This window comes from Eubalaena glacialis, chromosome 7 (genome assembly GCF_028564815.1).
Source record: "Eubalaena glacialis isolate mEubGla1 chromosome 7, mEubGla1.1.hap2.+ XY, whole genome shotgun sequence".
NCBI classification, from domain to species: domain Eukaryota; kingdom Metazoa; phylum Chordata; class Mammalia; order Artiodactyla; family Balaenidae; genus Eubalaena; species Eubalaena glacialis.
The window spans coordinates 86,662,048-86,689,107 of record NC_083722.1 but is presented as its reverse complement, the minus strand read 5'-3'; the positions used below and the strand labels follow the sequence as shown (position 1 = coordinate 86,689,107).

General features: G+C 40.7%; 1 protein-coding gene across 1 annotated transcript in view; it reads right to left on the bottom strand.

Moving 5' to 3' along the window:
• Window positions 1-27,060, bottom strand: part of SYNPR (synaptoporin) — a 295,505-nt gene that overhangs the window by 2,618 nt on the left and 265,827 nt on the right. The window contains exon 5 of the mRNA XM_061195503.1: window positions 2,146-2,337. Within this exon, the coding sequence (XP_061051486.1) occupies window positions 2,146-2,337 (192 nt within the window). The remainder of the gene's footprint in view (window positions 1-2,145; window positions 2,338-27,060) is intronic.

Sequence of the window (27,060 nt, the reverse complement as noted above, 5' to 3'; positions counted from 1 at the left end):
GGGCCTATTTAAGGAGCGGTGATGTCTTTATCGTCATCACAGAGGTATCACAGATCTCTCGCCTGGCACATTTTAGGGGCACATGAGCCCTCGAATTTGTTCTTGCCATTTTGTTGCAACTGAAGTCAGAGTAGGGATTTTGATTCTAGCCTAGATGTGGAACAACAGAAAGAGAGACTGGAAAACACAGTACATAACATGAGAAAGAATGGAGAGAAGACATCTAGATTATCTGAGGACATGTACCAACATTGCTTCCGTGAAGCTGGAGGAACAGAAGTAGAAATTATGGATGGTTCGTCCGTTTCTGTTACTTGTGACCCAACCATTATACCCCATATAGACATTGGTACCAGCAGTGGGATACAAAGAATGGATTTTAGGGATACGAAGACTGTTTTGCTTTAGCCAGTTTAAATGGAGTTTTCTGCCACTAGGAACTGGAGCACACAAACGTAGATCCAGAACGATAACAGCACCAGACCTGCCCTGCCACACACGACATGATTTGCTTTCCATCCATTCTTCTTTTGATTTTTAAGACATACGTCACATTGTTTCTCATTTAAAATTTGCATCTCCTAGTCTAAACTTATTAGAGGCATCAGAAGTAGAATTAAATGGACTGTGCAGGATGTCATAATTTACTAGAAGAACTAACAAACACACTGAATGATTTTATCTTTGTTCTCTTAGATTCTGAGATCAGGGTTATTATAACTTCTATTAAGCACTGCCTGTAAACAAACTACAGAAGTAGTAGAATGTATTTTAATGTACACCTCAAAGTATTCATCCATAGCTGCGGCCAGAAGTAAATAAAAATTACTGTGAGACCCTAATATATAGTTTATTTCAATGTTTACTATCTTATTACTAAGGCAAGATTCACAGTCAAATCACCAGCAGCTGATTAGCCACACTTTTTCCCTTCTTAAATGCCTTCTCAGATTAAATTCCAGAAAGTTGTAGAAACATAATAAGTTAACCTTGAAGCAAAGATAATTAATTTTTAAGGGTGGCTAAAGAATGTCGATCCTTCATCAAACACTGAGCCCTCTATTATTCGGTAACTACTGCTTTTTGCTGCTACTATAGCTTCTGTTTCTCAGATACAGTTTCTTTCTTTGGAATAACACAAGTTCTTACACTCATAAAATAAGAATCCAATTTAGTGGCCCTGTTATCTGTCAGGTGTTCTGTCTCCCTGTAAGAGCCATACACTTGATGATAATATTTGACTGTTCAACTAACACAGTTCGGCTTTTCCAAAGTTATCAAGCAACTAAACCAGAAGCATGGAGAAGATTAAAAAAATTACCATAACTATTATAGGTATTTTTTATACTTTGCATTTCTATCTGTACCCTACTGGGTCTGCGTATTTTTCTCTAGACAATCAACTGGGTGTATTCTAACTAAGTGTGGCTTGAACAGTGTTTTCTTCCCAGAAAACCTCTATGCCATCAAATATTCCTTTTAACTTCCGGCAGACTTCAGACTTAAAGTTCAGATTTTATATCTGCTTCTGGCTTAGAATTCTGACTTGACTGTCATCCAAGCAACAGCTGCCAGTACCTGCTGGGCTCTTATTAAGAACTCTGTAACTTGAGGATATGGGGAGGGGGAGGGGTGAGATGTGACAGGGTGAGAGAGTGTCATGGACATATATACACTACCAAATGTGAAATAGATAGCTAGTGGGAAGCAGCCGCATAGCACAGGGAGATCAGCTCGGTGCTTTGTGACCACCTAGAGGGGTGGGATAGGGAGGGTGGGAGGGAGGGAGATGCAAGAGGGATGAGATATGGGAACATATGTATATGTATAACTGATTCACTTTGTTATAAAGCAGAAGCTAACACACCATTGTAAAGCAATTATACTTCAATAAAGATGTTTAAAAAAAAAAACATTAAAAAAAAAAAAAAAAAAAAAAAAAGAACTCTGTAATTGGCAGCATTAAAGTCTATGGGTAGAAAACTGGAAGGCCAAAGGATCATCTTGCCTGTGGAGTGAACTATCACCTTTTAGACTGGACTCATTTCAGAGGCAAAAATTCCCCAGAAGACTCCTGAAATGTTTTTCTGATTCCTGTGACTGGCAAACAAAGATCTGGGAGGTAAAGCATAGAGGGAAACATACCACAGAAGTGTTCAGGCTGGACATCACAGGGCTGTGGACAGCCATGCATTTGTTGGACGGCTGTTTGCAAGCTGACATCAGTAACAATACTTCTTTGGGATCCGTAGCAACCTTGACATCAGACAGCCCTTTTGCCCAAGCTGATGAACCCACCAACCACAAGAAAGAAAAGACTACAGTGACGATGAAGTCCTACAGAGACAAACAGAAAGATAAAACAGGAAGAGAAAAGTGAGTTCTAGAAACAAATTGATTCGTTTATACAACTCTTTGGTTTGCCTTTTGAAAAATTCCAAGACCCCATAGCATTGGAACCATGTTGAGAAACGAATAAAATAAAGTTTTGTGATACTGTATTTATATTTCTAGAAAACACTTATTAAAATCACAATAGTAATAACTTTTACTGAGCACTTATTATGTGAAGTATTATTCCAAGTTTACAAGTATTAATTCATTTAATCCTAACAACAGCACTATGAAATAGATGCGAATCCTGTCCCCATTTTACAGTTGAGGAAACTGAAACGAAGAGGTTAAAGATACTCAGAGTCATGAGTTAGTAAGGGGGGGGGGGCAGGATTCTAAGCCTGGCGGTCTGCTTCCAGGACCAGTGAGCTTGACTATTCTATACTGCTTTTCATGTCTGCTTTAAGGAACAGTCATGTTTTTATTTAAAACAAGACATTAAGAAAGTTAAAAAGATTGAGGTCCTGCTTAAGTTAAATATGACACAATAGAAATGAATCACTTTCCATAAACCAACTTTATGGCTGAAGTTAGGATCTATGTCCTTGGAGTAAATATGTTATTTTGGGGAGCTAATGCAACCCTTTTCCCCCCTAGTACCATTTTATACAGAGGGATGGTATATTGTACTAAGGTATCTCATATGAGTTAAAAGCTCAGTCTGTCATCTATAGGCCTGGGGTTGAATCCTGACTTTTCTGCTTACTAGCTCTGTGTCCTTAGGCACTTTGCTAAACTATTAATACTTGAAGCCTCAATTTAACCCTCTGTCAATTGGGATAATAACAGTATCTGTCTCATTGGATGGTGGTGAGGAGTGAAAATGTGTATGTTTGCCTCTTTTCCCCAGTAAGATGTCAGCTCCACAAGGGCAGGGCCTGTCTCTTTTGCTTATTTTTGGGTATTGGCAGAAGAGGTGCCAGCAACATTTGTTGAGAAAATAAATGAAAGAAAGAATAAATGAGTATACAAAATGGTCCCAATTGGGTTCTATAAATTTCTGTATAGGAGTTTACCAGGTGTTAATGGTAGGATTAAAGACGACTTTTGTTTTCTATAAACTTGTATATTTTAAAACATATTTTATAATTAGACCAAATAAAAACAGCATGGCAATGTGATCAAGGCACTGATTGACTATATCAATGGCTCGCCCAGACAGAACTTCAGGTGGCCCTATTTGTCCTTACAGCAGCACCAGGATTTATAATTAGACCAAATAATAAATGTCATTAGAATTGAGAGTTTTAGCAGCAAAGGTTTCAGAAAGCAGCCTCAAGCCAAGTTTTCTATACCTGAGCAAAGTGTGGCAATTTGGCAACTATGTCAAAATTCTAGCTAGAGTACAAATTAGCCTCAACTTTTTTTGGGTCTTTTGCTAAGCCTAAATTTGAAGCTACATTCAGGGAGAGATGTGGGAGCAAAGCCCTGACCCCACTTTCCTCCCATTCTTTAATCTACCAAACCAGGTTAATTTTGCCGAATGCTCAGCAAGCCAAAACCCCGACAGGCCTAGGACTGCAGCAAAGAAAAGATTTTTTTCCGCAATAGAGCCAAGAGCAGGGATGGGAGAACAAATCTCACACGCACCCCGCAGAAGGCGAGGGGCTGGTGGGTGGTGGGGTATTTATGGGATGAGGAATAAAGCAGCAGGGCGGGCAGAGGCGTGCGGGGCGTCGCGAAAGGTGATTGGAAAAACGTGCAGGAATCCTCATTCTGCGCAGCCGTAACGAGGCTACAGGCCTCTGCACGTGGCGTTTTCGACCCTCTGACGTCAAAAGGTCACCTAGAGGACACTGGCGCATGCCCAGTTGAAGGGTTGTTGGTCCCATCCTCTTGACCAGCTCACCTGGAACTAGACACAGCTGACTCCAAGTTCCTTCTGCCTGGAGGACAGGCAAGTCTTAAAACAACCTTGATTAAGGAAGGCAGGTGAAATGGATTTAACCCACGGTTTCCCTCCAATTGGCCAAACCCAATTGGAACCCCATGTGATCCATGCAAGTCACCTCTTGGACGTAGAACGTGGTGGATAGGGCAGAGCGTCCATCAAAAGCTGTCCCAAACTAGTGGCTGTCTTAGGAAACAGCTGCTGTCACATTAAATGTGCTGTCACATTTAGAGTGCTTCCTATATGCCAGGCACTCTGCTAACCACTTACAGACATCATTAGCCTTACAGCGAGGTACTGAGGTTAGCCCTGCTTTTCTTAGGAGGAAACTGAAACACAGGTCAAATACTTTCCTTATAACTAGTGCCTGGCTTGACAACTGTGCCGTTATCATGAGCTCACCCTCACCCTCAGTGTAGCTGGATTCACTTTGCTAAGTCAGCTTTCAGGAATACCAGAATGAAGCTGTGAATCAGGAAACACAGAAATCAAACAGCAAGATAGAAGCTCAGCTCACAGAAGAGCTTTGGACTTTTCGAAGAGAGTATCGCTAAGCTGTGGCTGGATGGGATAACTTTCTGGGTCCACTCACAGATTTATTTCATTATTTCATTTGGAACACTAATAAAAGTGACATGACTTCTAGAGAATGTCTAGTTTTTAACACACTATGGCAGAAGATCATTTGATCTTCACAATAACTGCATGAAGGCGAAGACAATTATACCCGTTTTACAGATTCAGGGAAGTTAAATATGTGTCCGAGTTGTCATAAGTAACAGAGATTTGAATTCAGGACATTGGGCTCCATGTTTAATGAGTGGTTTTCCATTATGCCTAGGTGTTCTGAAATTTGGGCTACTTAATTGTGGAGACACAGACATAGCAATAAATAACACTGAGCTACACAGGAAGAAATGCTTTCTCCTTCACGGTTCTCCTGTAATCTGAGTAGTAAAGGAGAAAGTCTCAGCTGGATGTTAATATGTCTCTAACACCTATTTAACAAATATTTAATACCTACCTATCAAAGAAAATTGGCCCCAGGCTCAGAGCCTTCAGGCAAACAATGGTACCTGGCTGGAATACAGTACTCTTTATTTTCCAATGATTCATTTCTATGTTTATCTTCTAATTATCTCAAATAATGCTGGATTTCTGTATCCAGGAGTGGTACAGGAGTTTCTTAAAAAATAAATTTTATTGAAGTTACCAAATAAAGAACAACAGTAAGTAATTTCTGGCCCACATGACAGAAGCAGGGCAGAGAATGTCTGAGGTTTGGAAAGATCTGCATGGCCACATCCTGGGCTGGGAACACTGAGACTCTAACCCAGTGCTATCTCATAGGCATAGAATGGGAGCCAGAGATGCGAGTCACATATGTAACTTTCAGTTTTTATAGTAAACACATTAAAAAAAAAGCAAAAAGAGATTGGTGCAATTAATCATATTAATACATTATATGCATTTATATAATGCAGCTCAATATATAAAAATATTATCATTTCATAGATTATAAAATTATAAATAAGACATTTTACTTTTTTTGGTATTAAGTCTTTAAAACCTGGTGTAATTTATACCTACAGCACATCTTAATTTGGTATTAGCTCCATTTCAAGTGTTCAGCAGTCACATGTGCTATGGGACAGCGTAACTCCAATCCACAATTAACAAGTGGCAGCACTTGTTGAGGGTCCACTGAAAGTGACGCCCTTTGTCTTGTTTTGGGTCACTGATGTCACAATTTTTCTTGGTACTTGAGTCTGAGATGGCCCTGGTAGCCATCTTTCAGCTTAGCTTTTACAAGGCCAGCACGCCTCTTGCATCTGTCCTGGCCTATAGGATTTCTTACTTAGGTTGATAGGATGGCACAATCCATTGCCCCAGTGGTCTGGTGGAGGACTGAAGGCAGATCAATGACCAAAGGGAGGCGTGGGTTTTTGGTACTGGCAGCCAAGGGAAGAGATGGGCCCACAGAAACAGCTCCACTAAGTGGGAGCTACATTTCAGCCTAGATGTAGGGGGAAAGTCTGACTTGACCCCTCTATTCTCAACACATGTGCCAGGATGGTGACTGGTGAAATGGGATGAAATATGGAGTCCCATTTTACAGATGGGCTAAATTACTTAAACCCAGCTTGAAAGATGCAGAGCCAGGATTCGGACCCAGGGAGTTCGGCTCCAGAATCTGTGTTTTTTTTCCTAAAATATTTATTGGAGGACAGTTGATTTACAATTCTGTGTTAGTTTCAGGTGTACAGCAAAGTGAATCAGTTACACATATACATATATCAGAATCTGTGTTCTTAATCTATTATAAAAGCACTCTGTTGCTTTTAGAGGCCCATGGTTTTATTGACTCATAATAAAAATTAAGTTGCAATATTCATAGTTATGGCTATCATTTACAGAGCAGTTACTACGTACCAGACACTGTGTATTTCATGTATCACTCATGTAAGTCTCATAATAACACTTTGAAGTGGCTATTATTGACCCCACTTTACAGATGAGAAAATCAATGTTCAGAAAGATCAAGTGAGTTGCTGGAGGTCTGAGAGTCACTAAGTTGCTGAGCTTTGTTTGCGACCAAGGTTTGCAGGGCTTCAAAGTCTGTGTCTCTCATCAGAAGGTGAACCTCATTATATTCCAAACCAGCTTTGATGGGGGACGCACCGTGTGTCAGGCCTGAGGTTGATGTGCTTTACACGTTTAGCCTCAGTTCAGCCTAACCACAGCCCTATGGATTAGCGTTAGTTTTTCTATTTTACAGATGAAGGAGGAGGGCTTAGAGAAGGTAAGTGATTAGAGGAATTGGGTACCAAACTCAGATCTGACTCCAAATCCCATTGATTCGTTCATATGTCCATCATTTTACTTGTCCCTTTTCCCAATCATATGTTCAGTATTGATTATTTTCCCACTCTGGGCTGGGTACTGTTCTAAAAATGGAGGAGGGGCTGGCAAACACTGGCCAAAGAACTGTTCTCGGCCCTCAGGTGGTTTACATCTCTGCCCTTTCTGCACTGTCTGGGTTGTTTTATGTTATTACTGCGAGATACACTATCAGCTAATCAGGATCTTGCAGAAAGAAAGCTGCAGTGGATGGGGTTGTTCTGTTACAGGGGCTGAGTAATAATCAGTCATCTGGTTCCACATGTGAAGAATCTGGCTGACACTGGAGAATCAATGTAGGATTTCGTTTCTTTTTCTCTTAAGTTAAATTTGATTATGATCGACACACTGCACTTTTTCAGTCTGTTCCCAGAGAACTTTATCAATTGATTTGTGGTTGTTCAGCTGTGGAACTGAGGCCTCCTGTTTCTTCTTGTTTTAAACTTTTCTTATGAAAAGAAAAAATTTTTTAATGCATCTCTCCCTGTAGCTCAGTGAGAGACAACTGATTTCATAATCTGGGTGCAAGAAGGAGGTGTTCTTGGCTGTTTGGCGATCTTGGAGTAGATGCAAGCTCTTCAGTAGCTTGCTGCAATGCTGTTGTAAATCACAGGTTAAAAACATTCCTTACAACCTGCTCTGAATTCCAATCGATCCAGCCTAAACCTTTCATTACAAATAGCACGAACATTTCCAAACAAGTCCATAATAATATAAGAAAATTAATAACTGCTCAAAATAAATTAATAGTAATAATATTACTAGTAGTAGCTGCTATTGATTCAGTGTTTACTATAAGCCAGGCACTGTGCTAAGAACTTTACATACATTATTCTACTTTCTTCACCAAGAATTTGTGAGGTAGGTCTTATATATAGGTTTTTAGGAAAGAATCACCTAGTAGTTCACTCTACAGTCTTTGGAGTCTGGTAGCCCTGGGTTCAAATCTCAACTCTTTCTAAGTAGCTCTGGGACCCTTTAAGCCTCAGTTTTCCCATCTGTCAAAAGGGGCAATAATAACATATATTTTCTAGGGTTTTTGCTAAGGATAAATGAGTTAATTCAATAAAATGCTTTGCTCAGTGCCTGACACATAGTAAGCCCTCAATGAATTTACACACACAAACACATATATAGGCAAATTCTATACATAATAATTAAATATATAACAGTATAGAAAAGTGTATTAGTATTATTCAGTGGGTTTTGATGGTCAAATTAGGTGGTTCATTCATTTATTCAACAAATCTCTAGTAAGAACCGATTAGATGCCAGGTCTTAGGAATACAGTAGTTAATAAAAACAGACATGGCCCCAGTATTCATCCTGTTGGAGGAGAGAAACCTGACTCACATAACCACAGAAGAATGTGTAATTGCAAATGGTGATAATGGCTTTGCAGGAAAGGGACTTCGTGTTTTTAAAACAAACAAAAAATGCGTGTGGGTCACTGGCCAGTCTAGAGGGATGGGGAAAGCTGCACAGATCTGGTTGTATCCAGAATTCTTTTAGGTTTGTTCCTTGGGTGGCTCTCCAAGCAGACTCATGTTGAATAATAAACACACTGCAAAATGACTTATCTGGAAGGCCTATGAATTGGTGTGTAGAGGGAGCTTTGGGCTTCTCTTTACTACCTGCTTTATCCATGCCCAAGAAGGATGCATGTTGACATTGGTCAGGACCAAGAGGGAAGTTTGAGTGGGAGGCGGGGAAGCTTGTTTATTGGGAATTTTGGTGGCCCACATGTCTGCTGAGGCTATCAGCTTTCTGCACTTGCTTACCTGTAATTCTCTCCCTCTAAGAAAGCCAAGCAATAAACAGAGTGAGACCCAGGGGTAAAAAGATCTAGGATGGATCTGCTTATGTATCTAAATGTTGGCAGAAGAGTATTCCTGCCTTTCCGGACCCTTGTACTCTACAAGTTTGTAAGCCTAGGGAAACAACCAGGGATGCTACTGTTTCCAGGTGAGTTGCTAGCTTATGTAGAAAATGACACGCTTTCCAAATAGTTGCATACTGGTTTTGACGCATCTACCAGTAAGTACAGAAACAAGTAAGATGCCCAAGTCTTAGACCAGAGGTGAGGCAACTGCTGAAACCAGTTTAGATGTCTTAAAAATAATTGGGAAAAAATCATATTTGTAGAGTTAGTCAAGGATAAGTCTGGAAATTTAGAGATGCTTATTGAGCATCTTATCAACCTTTTTTATTTTTATGTATTATTTAGCATTTCTAAAATATTTTTGGGCCTGCCATTGAAGCAACTAGATGAAAATACTAAGGTTTAAACAATTAACCAGCTTTGTCTACTTAACATGAAACATCTGGGCATAGTAAACATATCTGGAAAACACCAGATGTCAGGCAGCATATAGATGAAACATCTGGAGGAAATGCAGTATATAGGAGACACGGTGGGAGGCTTGAAGTCAAAAGCAGCCCGATTTGAACTTCATCACTCACATGTACCTTGGACTACAATGTTCCTTCAATGTGTGAACAGATAGATAGGTAGACAGATAGATATGACTTGGGAGTCATATATATGTGATAGCACACACACACTTTTAAAAAAACAGATGACACACAACTACTTTTTTTCCTCCATACAATGGCAAACAGTAGAGACATGGATAGTTAAAATATCAGGCAATCCAAAGTAATTTCTTAAACCGTCTAAAAATTTAAGTTGCCCCACCACCAACCTATATTTAAGAATGGATACGTTTTATAGGAAATCATTTCAAGTAAGCTACACTGAGAAATTGTGACTCAGAAAATGCTAGCAGACCTTTCAGGGGCCACCTTCCGAAACAAGTCAGCTCCTTTTTGAACCCTGCTCTGTGCTCTCTTGCTATCGCCTTCCCTGAAACTGGAAAAAAAAATGCTTCTCTGGAATTACATAATATTAGAGTGGGAAGGAACTGCTGAGGAGATAAATCCAGGCTGTCAAATACTCCTTTGAAAACATAATCCTATTATTAACTTACTATTCTACACTACTGATATCTCCAGATAGGACATGGAAGAATTGATATGCATGGCTGGAAATAATACACAGACTTAGAAATTCTCTGGGCTTCAGTGTTGACATCTGTAACATGGAATAGGAGTGCCTACCTTACAGGATTGGTGTGAGGATTAAAATTAAATACAAATGTTAATCATGGAGACTGGAGTATTTTCATTGTTGCATTTATGAAGGTGGTAAAGATGATGTAAGCTTCAAGAGACATGGCCTGATTATGTCATGGTCAGTGATATTTGACAATGAATTCAGCTGTAATGACTTGCTTTTCCCCCCCTCCCCACTCTGTATTCTGATGTTCTTTCAAAAATAGATTCACTCTGCTGAGGTTAAATTCATATGGCCAAAACTTTGTATTTTCTTAATACAGTCTAAAGTTCGAGTCAGTGGTTCTTTGCGGATAGAGCTTCAAACCTATTTGGCAACGACCAGGAGTGTGCGTGTGCGTGTATGTGTGTGAATATATCATCCGGTTATAATACATGATAGAAAAGAACTGGGATAATTGTGTTAAGACATGAAAGGCCATTTGAAGAAGTTCTGCCTGGGATATGCTGGTCACTGCTACATTCTCAGAAGGCACACAGTATGTGCTATTTAAATTCTGTTCATGTGTTGACCTCATTCACTGGAATGTAAGTTCCTTGGGGATGGAACACTCTTAGCCACCTGTGTCCCTGTGCCTAGCCAAACGTCTGGCGTGACTTCTCATCTATACCCACTGAATACAAGAAGAAAGGGAAGAGACTTCACATTTGGCAGTCACCCAGAGTGGAAATCATTTGGATTTCAAAAATCTCACGTTTTGTAGATTATTTCAAAGATATAAGAAACTCCTAACACTGGCTGCCTATAAAAAATTACATGACTGGAAGAAAGGGATGGAAGATGGGTTTGGGGGGTTTGTTTTTATTATTTTTCTTTATATCTATCCCCCCGTACACGCTTTCAAATAACGGGATTTGAAAACTTTAGTATAATTTTAGAATAGGCATATTTTACTGGATTTGACCTTCGGCAATTGTGAGAAACTTTCTGTTTAGGGGAATGATTATGATTATATTTCACACTTCCCTCCCACCGACTTTTTTTTTTTTTTTTTTGCAAGTGAGCAAGCAGTGTTAGCACAGTTAGGTTCATGAAAAGAGCTGCTATTTTTCAAGCATTCCTTCTGCCTTCCTAGAATTGAAGACCCATTATTCTGTCATATATCAACCCATCTGTCAGCCTGCAACAGATGGTTAAAACGAAGAACTTCCAAAATACCAACGAGGAAATTATCCTGCACTTCACCATCCACAGCTTAAATTCAGCCTGACTTAAGAAAATTCCTTCGCCACTTCCCCGCTCATCATACAAAGTGAAAATGAGGGAAAATACTACATTTGAATTACAAATTAGAAGCCATTTCCTGAGAGGATGGTTATTGGATCCATCGATGTTGGCTTCACTCTGCCAGTTGGGGAGAAGACAGACCTGGGTTCGAGTCTCAGTTATGCTGGTTCTCAGCTGCGTAGCCTTTGGCAGTTTATTTGACCTTGTGGGTCCTTATTTCCTTAACTGAAATAGTAGACAGTTAATGGCCTGTCTTAGAGAGTTACTGCTGGAATGAAAAAAGAATGGCTAATCTGTGGGACAATATCTTGCACAACTAGGTACCCAATAAATGATAGGTATTATTATTTTCATCATCAGTTCTTCCTTCTGTTCTTAGCCTATTTCTCATAAGTCTATTCCAGATGGAAGATTCTGTGTCTCTGGCAGGCAAGATTTGAGCAGGTGCCTAAGGACAGAAGGCAGGCAAACATGAAAAAGTGGCAAGGTGTGGATGAATCTGAGTGTGTGTCTGCGTGTCTGTCTGCAATGTGTGCTGCATGCATAGTGTAACTCATGGAAACACGGTGTTGTTGTTTGGTGTGTGTTTGAGGAGAATGAACAGGGAGATGCGTGGAATTGAAATGTCATTGCCTTCTGCAGGAATCCGTTTTTTGTAAGCCTGAGGGGACCAGGGACTTCTGCCCAAACACTCCCCCAAAGAGTCATCATATGTTTTCTTGGTTTTCGTTTTCAGTCTGGATGAAATAAATATTTGTGATTTATACCCTGTCGAGGCATAAATATTAATGGAATCATAACTTATGTTTCTTGCTTTATTTAGCTGATTCCACTTATTTTTGTCAGCTCTATCATATTCCCAACATATAACTGTTAGAATGTAACACTCACAGTTTTTTTGCAGTGGGAGTTTTGGGGAGGATAGCTTCCTTTTCCCCAGTGCTATTCTTTTCTAAGTGCCAATGTGCGTGATAAGAGAGAATGGCAGGCCTGAAAGCTCTGAGAAGCAAGGTGTGTCCAAGAGCAGCGCTTCTCCACTTCAGGTGCCACGGATCACCTGGGTATCTGGTTGAGATGTGGATTCTGATTCTGGTTCAGCAGGTCTGGCGTAGGTCTGAGAGTTTGTACTTCTAACAAGCTTCCAAGTGATGCCAGGGCTGCTGTCCAGGGACAGACTTTGAGAAGCAGGGTCCTAGTCTATGTGGAAACTTCCTCCCTAAAAGCGGCCCAGTCCACACCAGAAGCCACTGCTCTCCACTCCTGCTCTCAAGGGCTTTCCCGCTATTTTGCACACATTGCCACCCTGCCTCACTTTCATATAGGTAGGTCTCATTTTCCCACTTCAATTTTAAGATAACTTTCTTCTTATTTTCTCTCTTCCAGCATTTGTTGAGTAATTGCTATCCACCAGGCACTGTGCTGAGTGTTAACCTCATTTAATTCTCAGTGATAAGGTAGGTACTATTATTACCATCAATTAACAACTGAGAATATAGAGGCACAGTGAGTTGAAAGAAATTGCCCAAGGTCACCCAGCAAGCAAGTGGTAGGCCCAGGACATATACACAGTTTGACTCCAGAGCCTGGGCCCTCAACCATTATGGCTTTGCTAAGATTATGTCTTATTGAAACTGTGTCAAATATATTTTAATACCTACTGCCACACCTAGTCCAGTATTATTTTTAATAGATATAAGCAGAGAGAGTAAAAATCTATTATACAAATAAAGAAGAAACACGTATGCTCTTTTTCCCTTTTTTTTCATTTTTGCTTCCCAAACTGATGGCTTAATGAAACCTGTGGTGCTGAGTATCAGGGGATTAGGACTAACATTATCATACGAAAGTCCAATAATAGGCACTTAGCTAAAACTGCATATTATTAGAATCTGGTCTCAAGAAGTTATGCTATGTGGACACAACTTGACCTATGGTATATTAAAATCTGCTATAATGAGATCTCATTATATACCATATTGTATCCTGTTGATGAGAGGAAGAAATGAGCTGTTAAAAAAGTGAAGGTTCTACATAAGATATTCTTAGTCACAAAGAGGACCCTGATTCCACACAAATTTGCAGAAATTAGTTGAAGATGTAATAATCTCGCACCAGTTTGCAGAGCTGTCCCTGCTAAGTGCCACTCATAATATTCTTTTTTTAAAAAGAAAAAATCTTTTCCACTATTACAAAAATGAAGCCAAATAGAAAGTAGGTTTTTATTTTGGAGCACAAAGAAAGCTGCACCCTGTTCTGTAAGTACGTATATAACACCCTGGTTCCAGATTTCAGGAACCACCCTCATTCCATTTATGCACCGTGGCAAACAGTATTGAAACTAGCGGAAAACACCTGGGAAATAAACATTTTGCAAGTACCTTGTTTTGATGATTTGGAGAGAATCTGAAAGCTAAATTAAGGTAAAAAGAAATCCACACTTGCAATAATAATAACCTTTTAAAATGTGTTGGAAATATGAGTTGAATCATGCACAATTAGAGATGGGGTCTAAGATTTTTTTGTAATGAGAAAAATCACCAAGAGTGGAAATAATCTTTGATAAACCTTTCAAGTCTCCCACACTGAGGGCTGTCCTAGCTGTTGTGTATGCATAAGGTTGTGGGCTTGTGTTTGGAGGCCATGTATGAAACATACGGAGCTCTGAGCCCTGGAATTGCTTCAGTTCAGGGAGATGTTCCCACTGAGATGGACCATATTGCTGTGTTGATGCTTTTTGGTTGGATTGAAGACCAAGTACCCACAGGTTGGAAATGTTTTATGTTTCTATGTATCTTTCTTATATGTGGGCACATGTTTTTTTGTTTTTGAATTGATCATTGAATGATCATATGTCAGATGCACATACAGTGCACTCGGCTACGTTGTGGGCTTGGAATGGCCATCACGTCTGTTTGTTTGTTTGGTTTTGTTTTAGTGACAACTCCCTGCCCCTACCTTACCCAAAGGTTTCAAACTGGATAAGTCTTGTTTCTGGTTTAGTATGTAGCTTTTCTGACAATATTCAGGACAGTGGTAGAAACACACCCCTTGGAGGTCACTTCTTTACCATTTTCCCATCTCCGTAGTTTTCATTCTTTAGAGGGTTAGGAGGGCATAGGGGTTAATTGCTATAGTTTTGAAGTCAGTGCTGGATTCTTCATGGCTGATTCACTGTGTGACTTTAGCCAAGATCCCTGAACCCTCTCAACCTCAGTTTCCCCATCTGTAAAATGGTGGGACAATACCTACCTCCAAAAACTTTTGTGAGGATTAACTGAGATGTCACACACGAAACACTCATTACAGGATGCCTGACTTTCATTAACTACTCAATAAATATTGACTGTTAGCATTATTCCTTCCTAGTTCTTTGGGTGAACTAGACACAGGGCAGAATTGTTTAACGAGGAGACATACTTGTCAAGAATGAGTTCCCAGAGCAGCTCATTGGTGGCAGAGGTGCAGCCTTTCTGGAAGTGAGACTGTGGATGCTGGATGCCAACCCACTTGACTAGAATGAGAGCCACCCATTGGCTTTCAGGGCCAGAGACTGGCTGAGTGGTAACTAAATCTAACTAGTTTTGACATCACTTTAATGAAAAGACTGACATTGGCTTCGGCTTCTTGGATGCTCAGCAGCAGTTGCCCAGCTGAATTCCTCCCTCTGAGGCACCTGTACTGCACTGTGTGCCTGGCTTTTGTGGGTATTTCTTTCTACTTATTCTGAGAGCGACACTGCCTTTTAACTCTCCACAGGCCATGCCTGACTTAGGATTTGTATTGCTATGAGCAAAGAATAGTTATTAAAGTATTTTTCCGAGTCACAGTTTCAGTTGCCCCAAGGCACTTAATTCCATGAATTTGGGAAAAAAATGCAATCTTTCCCACAGATACTGTTGTGTTTGCTAAGCCACCTGCGTTTTATCAGTACACATATTTTCCACAAGCAAGGCAAACTTTCTCACAACAGTGAGTCTGTCCTAAAGAGGTTTTGATTAACTTTGCTCATAAAAAAGTAGTGAAATAGAGAGCTTTCTTTTTCTAGCATTCACCAACTTCTTCGTTTCTAAATACAAAATGGATGCAAAGGCTAATTTCACCTCAGTTATTTGAGAGCACCTACCTCCATTGGGTCATATAATAGCTATTTATGAATTTAATGAATGGGAAGACCTTGCAAATGAAAATTCCTAATTCATTTTTCATAATTTTAAATGGAACAGTACTCTAATCCACCCCACCCCTGCCATGCTTGGCATTCAAAACTAAAGAGAAATACCAGAGTGTTCTTCCTTAAAATGATAGACATCAAGTATTCTGTTTGTTTGCTTTTGTAGCTTAATACGAGGAACCAACCTCAAAAAGAATTTGAAATTACTTACTCACTTCAAGTGAGAACTAGAAAAATTAGCTAGATAATCCAGGACAATAAAAAAACACCAAAAGAAACAAAAAAATCAGTAAACATCACTGATCATTCATTTACTTTCCACCATGTATCAAGTGGGCTCCTAGACCCTAGAAATATAGGAGTGGACAAAAGCAGACAAAAATCCCTGCCTTGTAGAGTGTACTTTCTTGTGGAGGAGACAACGAACGAGGTAAATAAGTGAAGTATGTAGTGGTTTGAATAGTGGTGACTGTTATGGAGAAAAAATAATGCAGGGAAGAAGGAAAGGAAGGGCTGTGATGGGGACGTGGATGCTGAAATTCTAGCTGGGGTGGCCAGGGAAACCTTATTAAGAAGGGAGGTTTTGAGTAAAGACCTGTAGAAAATAAGGGAACCAGCCACGTGGACATCTGGGTAGAACTTTTCAGGCAGAGAGAAGAGCAGGCACAAGGGCTCCGAGATGGGAGAGAGCCTGGTGGGCTTATCAATCCAGAAAAATGAAAGCTTGGAGTAATTCACTTTAAATGAACAGTGGTTCTTTACCTTTTTAGGGTCAGAGACCCTTTATAAGGATGTGATAACAAATGTACATGTATTGCTCCAGGGAAATTGGATCTGGTGAAGGATGAGGAGGGGAAGTAGGAGATTGTGGTCACATTGTCAAAAAGAAGTGACAATAGTCTGAATTAGGGAAGTGTCGGTTGGATTCAAGCAAAACATAATCAGATGGATTTAATGGAGTTTAGTGAGGGATTTGATTTAGAGGTGGAGAGAAGGTGTCATAGTAAGTATCCAGGTTTCTGGCCGGGAAGATGGGAAGTCCATTTACTGGGTACCCAGCTCTGAGAATCTATGATTCCAGGATATTTCACAATAGCAAATTCTACCAGCTCAGTATGTTGGCTTGGTAGACCTGCCCTGCTGAACTCAGTAAGTTTTGGGGTACGGGCGGGTCAGGCTCTTGGATGGTCATTTAATCAAGACACAGGTTTGGGATCTGTTTACCCCATTAAAATTACATGAAAAAAAGTACTGCCATATTTCTAAATGTTCTCTTTCAATAGGGATGATTCAGGAAAACCTCTCATTTATTCATTTTAAAATCTTTTAGATGGGAGGCCTTCTGATGGTCAGTTCTATTACCTTAAGTTCTTAAGAGTTCTCTTTGAGAGCCCTTTTCTTGTTTATCCCTAAAATATGGGAGTTTGTTAAGGTCATAACTTCTCTTTTCACTCCCTTCTCTCCACACTCTCATCCACTGTCATGACCTCCTCTGAATTTCAGATCCGCATCCCCTTTCTTTGCTACTAGCCGCGTATGGATGTCCTACACTCCTTCAATTTAATTTGTTGGAAAAAGAAGTCCGTCTCTTTCCTAAACCTACTTCTCCATCTGCAGGTATCAGCTTGGCTGAAGGCAAAATCTCATGTTACACGGGGAAGCCTTCTTAAGCTCCTCCTCCCTATCCCTGCCTTCCTGTGGGACAGTGTCAGGTGGTGACTGCCAGCCCAGGCCCTGGATCAGGCAGATCTGGTTTCACTCCTGGCTCAGCCATTCACCAGCCATGTTACTGACCTTGGACCTCTCTTGAAATGGGAATAAAAACATTTAGCTCATAGGGTTTCTGTGAGCTTTAAATGAGTCATGCATGTGAAGCCTTCCCCACCTGGTGCTCAAGAAAAGTTGCTCAAGAAAGAGATGATGTTATGTTTAGGCTCTTCTTGCTTCCTCTTTAGACTATTGCAACTGTCTGCTCTTCAGCCCCCCATCTCTAGTACCAGCATGTTATTTAATTGTTATATAAACTTTTAAAAAACACAGGTTTGCTAATACCCTTCTCTATCTGAAAACTTCCAATTGTATAGATAAGTGTATTAGAATTCATCGTGCCTTGGGAGTATTTTTGGGGGGCAGGGGAGGAGGAAGGGGCAGAGATCTTTTATAGAATGTAAATCTATGCTCCACAATTAGGCTCATCCCACCTCTAATAACCTCAGGTCGTACTAATCCCCCACTTTTAAATACACTCACCCTCACTCACACGTACCTACACTCACACATACACACTCCTTTCTGCTCTCTTCTGTCTGGCCCCTCACTCCACGTCTCTCCTCATAGAGGAAGCTTCCCACCATGTTTACCCATGGAAGCCAACCTATGTTCCCCTCTTTGACCTGCTCCTCAAAAAAAACTTCCCAAGTTTTTCCAGTTGAAATCAATCCCTTGTTCGTTCTTTCTTCCTCATTGTTTTTCCCTCCTTTGCTTTCCCCTTATTATAGCCCTTGGCAGAGTGAATCAAAGAACTCTAAAGCTAGGACTCTATATTTCAGCTTTCTCAGAACCTAGCACAATGTTTTGCACATAACAATTTCCCAATAACTGTTTGTTGAATTCAATTAGGATGATTTCAGTTTCTGAGAGCTAACTGTAAACATCCAGACAGCATTTAAGCATTGCGTTTACCCAACCACCTGCTGCTCCCTGGTTCACAGTTTACCTTACAACTGAGTGTGAGAATCCTATTTGCATAGCCATCTGTCTTACACATTGCCAACAGGCCCGGATTTACCCAGTCTTTGCATCACTACACCTTATGTTTAGTTCTCCCCACCAGTGAGCCTTTTGGGTGAGATTTGCCACCTGACAGTTTAGACCAGAGATTAAAAACCAGTTCATCCAGTTTGACTCTCTAAAAAACGGTATTGGTTAGGGGCAGAGTGAATGTGCAAACGGGTCACGGGTTTCTGAGGCGCACCTCTGTCCTGGTCAATATGTTTACCGATGATTGGGAAGAAGACTTAGCTAACATGTTTTCTATGCATGGGATACTGTGGTCTGGCCTGACATACTGTTAAGCAGAATGATAGCACAGTTTTAAGAAAATCAGGCAGGTGCTTTTCGAAACCTGGAAAGTCATTCCAACTGAGAATTCCCTTCCTAACTCTGGGTGAGAGAAATGGCCAAGAACTTTCCAAAATTAGCACCGATTCCCTTATCTTTATACAAATTACCATCTGGTGTTTGTTTCACGTACTCACAGAAAGCCAACTGGAATAGAGTATATCAACTACCAGTAACATTTTATTCTGAAAGGTCCACCTGATATCAAACTGATGTACAAAGTTGTGAAATCTCTAAATCTATACAAGGGTGATGACCTCTGTTGATTTTGTGTCAAGGAGAATCTTTTTAATCTAGTGTAGGAAGAGGCAGTGCATTACAGGCTCAGTTGGGGATTTCTCTACTGCAGTAGTGTGTCAGATGGACGACAGAATAAAGGAAGCTATTTTACCTAAAGTTAAAGATAGTAACTTTATTGTCCCTAATATTTGCTCAGATATTATGACACTCTGGATCATAATAAAGTAGGTGTTTATTTTCACAATCACTGTCCTAAAAATTATAAACAATTGGTTCTTATTGAAAAAGAGTTTAGTATAAAAGCAAAATAAAAAGTTAACTTGAAGCCTCAATGTCTTTCTTTCAAAGCCTAGGCTTTGAGAAATCACAAACCAAACTCGTCATTTACCTTACTCTTTAGCAAGTTTCTACATAAGATCTTCCTGATCCCCCAACAAAGAATGCCTGTGGCTGAAGATAACTTTACCTACCCAGAAAGCAGGAGGCCCAGACCTTCTGTCAGGTTTCCATGGGCTTGATCATTCAATTTCCTTTGAGTAAACTGACCGCAGAGCCTGTTTGAACATTGTCTCTTCTCTAAAGCTTCTCCCCGCAATCCTAGCCAAGGTTAACCTTGCCCTTCTGTCTGTAGCCACAGTACGGCAGAAACCCCAACTGTAGCTTGCAGCCGTGCAAACCACATCTGGGAAAGGTTACTTTTTAAAAAAAAAATTTTATTTTATATTGGAGTATAGCTGATTTACAATGTTGTGTTAGTTTCAGGTGTACAGCAAAGTGATTCAGTTATACATATACATACATCTTGTTCAGGTTCTTTTCCCATATAGGTTATTATAAAATATTGAGTAGAGTTCCCTGTGCTCTACAGTAGGTCCTTGCTGATTATCTATTTTATATATAGTAGTGTGTATCTGCTAATCCCAACCCCCTAAATTATCCCTACTCCACACTGGGAAAGGTTACTTTTATTTACAATCTCTAACTGGTTCCCATGCAGGGAGGACCCCTCGGTGACTGAGCAAGGCTAATGGGTTTGGGGATGCAAGCTGAGAGAGAGCTGCATGTTTGTGATAAAAAAGGGGAGCAGGGGGACCATGAAAGAAGCACCCTCTGGAAGGCTGGAGAGGCTGGTGGGGGGAAGTTCAAGAAGCGGAAGAGACAGGTGCTGGTCTCAGAGCACCTGCCAGAGGGTGGGCATGAAATGGGGGCCTGGGATGAAGACCCAGCCTCTGACAAAGTTTTACTTATTTATTGACATTAACTTTTTGTTGTGTGACATGCAGTGTAAACTTCTCCAGCAACTCATGCCATCTTCCCTAGTCGAATCCCTCACGAATCCCTCACGTGTGTGGTGGTGGATTCTGTGAAGCAACAGCGCCTGCTTCCTGGTGGGTTCGCAGTAACGTGGGGGCTGTAGAAGGGTTTCACCTGTCGCCCTGCCTCGGATATTTGGAAGTGCTCACTTCCGTTCTCAAAAGTGTATCTGTTTGGAGGATAACTTACAAAGTCACACAAAATAGCTCTCTTATCTGACCATACTCTGAAGACCAGACACATTTTATCCCTGAATTGCCTGTTTACTGATCTCCATTTCTGAGATCATGGGCTCTCTCAGGGATAGGATGCTGTCTTCATTAATTTATTCAACACTATGCATGGAATTCTGGATTACATGTGTCAGGTACTGGGACACAATGAAAGGTAAGTGGTTTCTGCACTCAAAAATCTTACAGTATGATGAGGGAGACTGATATATCTGACATATAACCAAACAATTACAAACCAGACAGAGCTCACCACAGGGCTCCTCTACCTCAGCACCACTGACATTTTGGACCAGATAATTCTTTACTGTGTTAGGGTGTCCTGTGCACCCTCGGATGTTTACAGCATCCTGGGCCTCTACCACTAGATGCCAGTAGCACGCCCTCCAGTAGTGACAACCAAAAATGTCTCCAAACATTACTGGATTTCATACTCCCTTTAGTCCCCCCACCCCCAGGCCCCGCCATTGAGAACCACTCGTCCCATTAAGGTTAGTCCCGAGGCATCCTGGGAGGAGCACCTAACTCAGACTTGAGCACAGTCTTGTTAATTCTTCATGCTCAACACCTAGTCAATCCTCAGTAAGTACTTGATAAGTGAATGGAATGCATAATAGCATGCTACCCTTCAGGAGTCTTAGAATGAAGTCTAGTAAGTTAGGGGGATGTTTAAGTATGAGGTCTTAGGCAGAATTTGGCCAATGAATTTCACTCTGAATCATCGGCACCAACATTGTTCCCAGACACACCCTACGTTGCCCCCAAAGGGACTGGCTGCCTAAATGTCACAGTGCAGATTTTCTAGCAGTTATTTTCCTGTTAATAAATACTGATTGTCAAGCACTTGGGCAAATATCAGGTGCTAAATATTAAATGCTAACTAGTCATTATAAAGCCACATAAATATTTTAGATTTCATCAGCCACAGCAGGGAAAGAAAAGAACCCAGATTCTAAGAGGGGAAAAAAAAAAGCCCTGACATTCAACTAATGGCTTTACCTACTGATGCAACCCACCTGGTAGCTTGAGACCTAGTGCATCTTGGAAGTAAATGTTCTTTGCAAAATACAGTTAAATCTGTTCCAACTTTGGCTGAGGCATTCGTCCCCGAGTCAGATATTGTTTCGATGTAAATGAGGACAAAAAAATTCACAGTACAACCCACATACTCCTTTCACACAGCCTCTGCCCTGAACCAGACTGACATGAGCAATGGGACAGCAGGGCTGATTGGCAAGACAAGCTTGATCCACATGTTGGCCTGTCTTCATGGACTTGGACGTGCTGAACAATAACGGAGCTTTCCAGAACAAGCTATGTGACTCTGGGCAAGTGACAACTTCTCTGGGTAAGACAGAGGGTGTAGAAAGCAGTGATTTCAAAGCTGCTCACAGCACTCAAGATTATATTTATAGTTTTACATCCTTAAAGATTAATGGAATTGAGGGGTTCACAGCATTAATTTTGATTTTGGGGGTGGGGAAGAAATGTCAAACAAAAGCCAGCCTGTCAATAGTCCTGACATACCTCCTTAATAATGTAATGTCAAAACTACAATAAGGTATCACCTCACACTGGTCAGAATGGCCATCACCAAAAAGTCTACAAACAATAAATGTGGGAGAGGGCATGGAGAAAAGGGAACCCTCCTACACTGTTGGTGGGAATGTAAATTGGTACAACCACTATGGAGAACAGTATGGATGTTCCTTAAAAAACTAAACATAGAAGTACCATATGATCCAGCAATCCCACTCCTGGGCATATATCCAGAGAAAACCATACTTTGAAAAATACATGCACCTCAATGTTCATTGCAGCACTATTTACAATAGCCAAGACATGGAAGCAACCTAAATGTCCATCGACAGAGGCATGGATAAAGAAGATGTGGTACATATTGGCCAACCCTATATATATATATATATATATATGTGTGTGTGTGTGTGTGTGTGTGTGTGTGTGTGTGTGTATATGCATATATACACACACACACACATATATACATATATACATACATACACACAATGGAATATTACTCACTCATAAAAAAGAATGCCATTTGCACTAATGTGGATGGACTTAGAGATTATCATACTAAGTGAGGTAAGTCAGACAGAGAAAGACAAATATATGATATCACTTATATGTGGAATCTAAAAAAAAATGATACAAATGAACTTATTTACAAAATAGAAACAGACTCACAGACTTCAAAAACAAATTTATGGTAACTAAACGGGAAACATGGTGGGGAGAGGGATAAATTAGGAGTTTGGGATTAACATATACACACTACTATATATAAAATAGATAATCAACAAGGACCTACTGTATAGCACAGGGAACTCTACTCAGTATTGTGTAATAACCTATACGGGAAAAGAATCTGGGAACGAATGGATATATGTATATGTGTAACTAAATCACTTTGCTGTACATCTGAAACTAACACAATATTGTAAATCAACTCTACTCCAATATAAAATAAGAATTAAATTAAAAAAAATAGTGTGATGTGACATCTGATGAAACCTCACAGAACAGAGTTCTGAGGTTGGCAGCCACAGAGAATGAATGGGCGTGATGACTTGCTTAGTCTGAGCTAGCTCCCAGTGTCCTCTAGCTGGTATGGAGTTGACCATTATGGCACCCATGGACCGGAACATGATCCAGCTGGTAGCCCTGGGCTTTAGGTTAACAAATCTCTGGGAATTCTCTGAAACCTCTTCTTTCTCCCAAGATAAATATTCCCAGCGACTGCACGGAGACCCACTGATGTTATTTAGAAGTTGCAATTAATAATATTTCCCCCCTGGAGGAATTAGTTGTCCCCCTAATCGCCAAATCATCATTTCTTTGCTGACTCCCCAGAGGTTCATTTTATTTGTAGCACTGTCAAAGCACACACAAAACTGAGCAGGAGAGCTGCTTCTTTGTTTTAATGTTGCTGCTAAGCTTAAAAAAAAAAAAATCTTCTCCCTCCTTTAATTCCTTCAGGAAGCATCTCATTCTCAGTATTTATTAAAAATGGGGAAGCAGTCCTAGGAGGCTTTTGGAGGTCTAAGTTCATAAGGTGAATATGCATAAAGGCAGCAGAATATAAAATTTTTATAATTACACCTTTTCATGCATACAGTTCCTGAGTGAAATTGGCTTTGATTTAGGCTGATTTAATAAAGCCTTTCTAATTTAAATCTATCCCTTCACTTCTACTTAGCTGTTTTAGACGGGAAAAATGGGTTCCTATTTCTCACTTTAACAAACCAATAAGAATTCTGTATGTCTAAACAAGAGTGATGGGATAGCATTTAATATCTGACCTCTTCCCCTAATTCAAGAGCTTTGGGGAAGGAAAGTATTTCTGTTTTGGAGAGATAAACTATTAAATGAGAGGGCAAACGAGGATGGAGAGACACAGGCTTAGGTGATGGTGCCTTGCATAATGCTTTACTCAGAGTCAGCAGGCACTAATCTTTGTTGCAAGAACAATGCCTAAGACAGGAGCAAAGGCTGAATAATCTCAGAGCAACGAGGCAGTTAAGAGCACATACAAAGAATGCATAGTCAGAAATGGAATTTTGATGGAAATGAAGGCCTGTTAGAGTAATTTGGTTCAGTAGGTAGAAAAACACCAACTGGAAAGACTTTTGAGTTGAATTACAACGGAAAGAGCCATCTGTTCTGCTAACCCAGCACCTATGGTAGCATGGAGAACTCTCACATAGATGTATGATTGCCTTAAACAGACAGACAAGTGGATGTAGGGGTTGGAATTCTAGTTAAAGGACCACGTACACACACATTGGAGCTTGGAGTTCATTCCATTAATAAGCACTTAGTGAATTCCTGCTCTGACCCAGTTAGTGCTGGTTCTTCAGCGATAACAAACCCAGTCCTACCTTCAAGAAGCTCTTTTTCCAGCATAGGAAACTGACACACAAGCAGACAACTGAAAACGTGGCACTGTCCTGGGATCAGAGATGTGGAGAGGGTCACCTTGTCCAGCCAGGAAAATTTTTTCTTCCAGGGAATTTCACTTGTTTCAAAGAAATAAGTTGACTTAATTTCCACTCACCCCAGCAATCCATTCATATATATTCTGTCATCAAATTACTTTATATCAGCAAGAGTATAAAGTCTTGGTGAATTAGCTTTATTTTATTAGGCGTGATAGAAAAGATGTTTCTTTTATTTTACAAGCACTTGGAAAAGAGCTGAATTTTGAAGACAGAATATTACCAGATCTGACTTCTTTGTGGAGAAAATTCATATCTGAGTCTTTAAGAGAATCGCGCTTATTCAAGAGTAATTCTTTAGTTTTCTGATTACACATTTCCCAAATAATCTCCCACAAGCACAAAGCAGATAGGCGTCAGTAACCAGTGGCTGAAAGGATGCTTCAGAAGTTTATAAACTTGAATTTGCCTCGATGAAGCACAATTATAAATACCTCTTTTAAATGAACAGTATGAATTAAGGCCAAGTTTCACGTTTCAGAGAGGAACAAAGATGACAGGGAAGCTAGTGTACTATATTTTGATTCCATTTCCCCCTTACAAAATGCCTAATCAGAGCAAAGTACATGACAGAGATACCTTAAGATACTTTGGTTGGGCAGACTCCTTGTACATTGTAGTATGCTTGCTGCAGGCGGAATTTCAGAAGAGCTAGGGCCCAACGTTTTGAAACGGCAAGCTCAGTTTCTTCTGAGCTGAGGGATTGTCTTCATAACAACGATGCTTATTTCGATTTCTGGGATTCTGTTGCTTGAAGTGTAGCAGTGCCGATGGATACCTCCAATATCTAGAGACCCAGATCTTGACAGACAGTGCATATTCTATATTTCTGGCGGTTCTTCCTGTGTCTCTCTTGGAATACACATTTGCTGTGTGCAGCCGGTGCTAACCTCAGTTCCTGGCATACAATAGGAACTCTCAACAAATACGTGTTGAAGGAATGCACACAACAGACCCTATCCTTGATGACCAGCTTGGAAGGTCATTTGTTTCACTTTCATACTGACTTTAGGGAACTACAGCTGTGTTAGAAATAGCCCTTGCCCTTCAGATATTTGAGGTTTAGTCATGGAATCCGACAAAACAACATCTAACTCAAGTACAAAGCAGTACTTGTACAAAGAAAGATTTCCACACGGAGGTATGGAAGTTTGAGGAGGGAGAACTCAGATATCTTCTGGAGGAAGGATGTGGATGATGAGGAAATATTGCAGGGAGCAGACAGCGTTTGAGCTGGGTCTTTGAGGATGAGTCAGATTTTGATAGGTTGAGATAGGGGAGGAGAGGAGAACCTTCCAGGTGGCAAGTGCTCAGTAATTATGCAGAAGTAGGCCTGTAAACAGCATGTTTAGGGAATGGTGAGTCGTCCAGTTTGGTGAAAACTTGGGATATAGGGAATGGTAGGACATGGCTTTGAAGAGTAGGTGAAGGATCATGGCTGAGGAGGGCCTTGAAGGCTGGAGTGAGGAGAGATGAGCCAGAGATGGACCATGGCATAAATGCAGCTGTGTTTGGAGTGATGGCTGGAAGAATGCAAGACGGGAGGTGGGGGACCACTTCATTGAGAGTCTCCACAAATATGACCTAATACGAATCAATTCTCTCCTTTCCAGAGCCCCTCCCCCTGCCCGTTCCCTATAAACTTTGCCAATCCTCCAGGCCTGAGGGTTTCATAAAGCTCAGAATGGGGTTTTCAGCAGCCAGATCTTCTAATCAGGGACACGAATCCCATATAGTTTGGTCTTGGTTTTTTTCAATCCTGAATCAACAATTTATAGAACAAGTGAAAAAAAAAAAGGGAAGGAAGGCTGTGGGATATAGCTTAATTGGGGGTTTGAAAGAAGCCACCAGATTTATGCAGAAGCTCATGGGAGGCCGAGGGCAGCCGGGCAGGGCTGGGCACAGATGTCTGCTGAGCCTGCTGCTGCCCGGCCATCTGCTGGCGCGCCACACACGGAACTGCAGGCACGAGAGACACCCCGGGATGAAACTTATAAAGCGCTTCCTTCTTTTAAAAAATCATCACATGCAACTTCTGTATGTTTGTTTTCTTCTTCTGTGTGTGGCCAGAGGAGGAGTTAATGATCTTGAATTTCACGTACTGAGCCTCAGTGAGAAAGGAGATTGCCAAAGCTAAAGGTCTGCAGAGCCCAGCTCTGGGGCCAGGTGTACGCTGCCATGCAGGTTAATGCCTGTCTTGGGGATTCTCCCTAGTAATTAAAGCCTGAGCTTCTGCATCCTTAAACATGGCTTGAATTGAATTTTTGATGTCCCCTTAGTATCCCAAGTTTCAAAGCAAATGTTTCAGTGGCAGCCTCCTTAAAGCAAGTGGTTTTATTTTTTCCCCCTCAGAAGAAAATATTCTCTTTGCAGATCGTTTTTTGGGAGAGCTCTTCTCCAACAGCGTAAGATTGAAG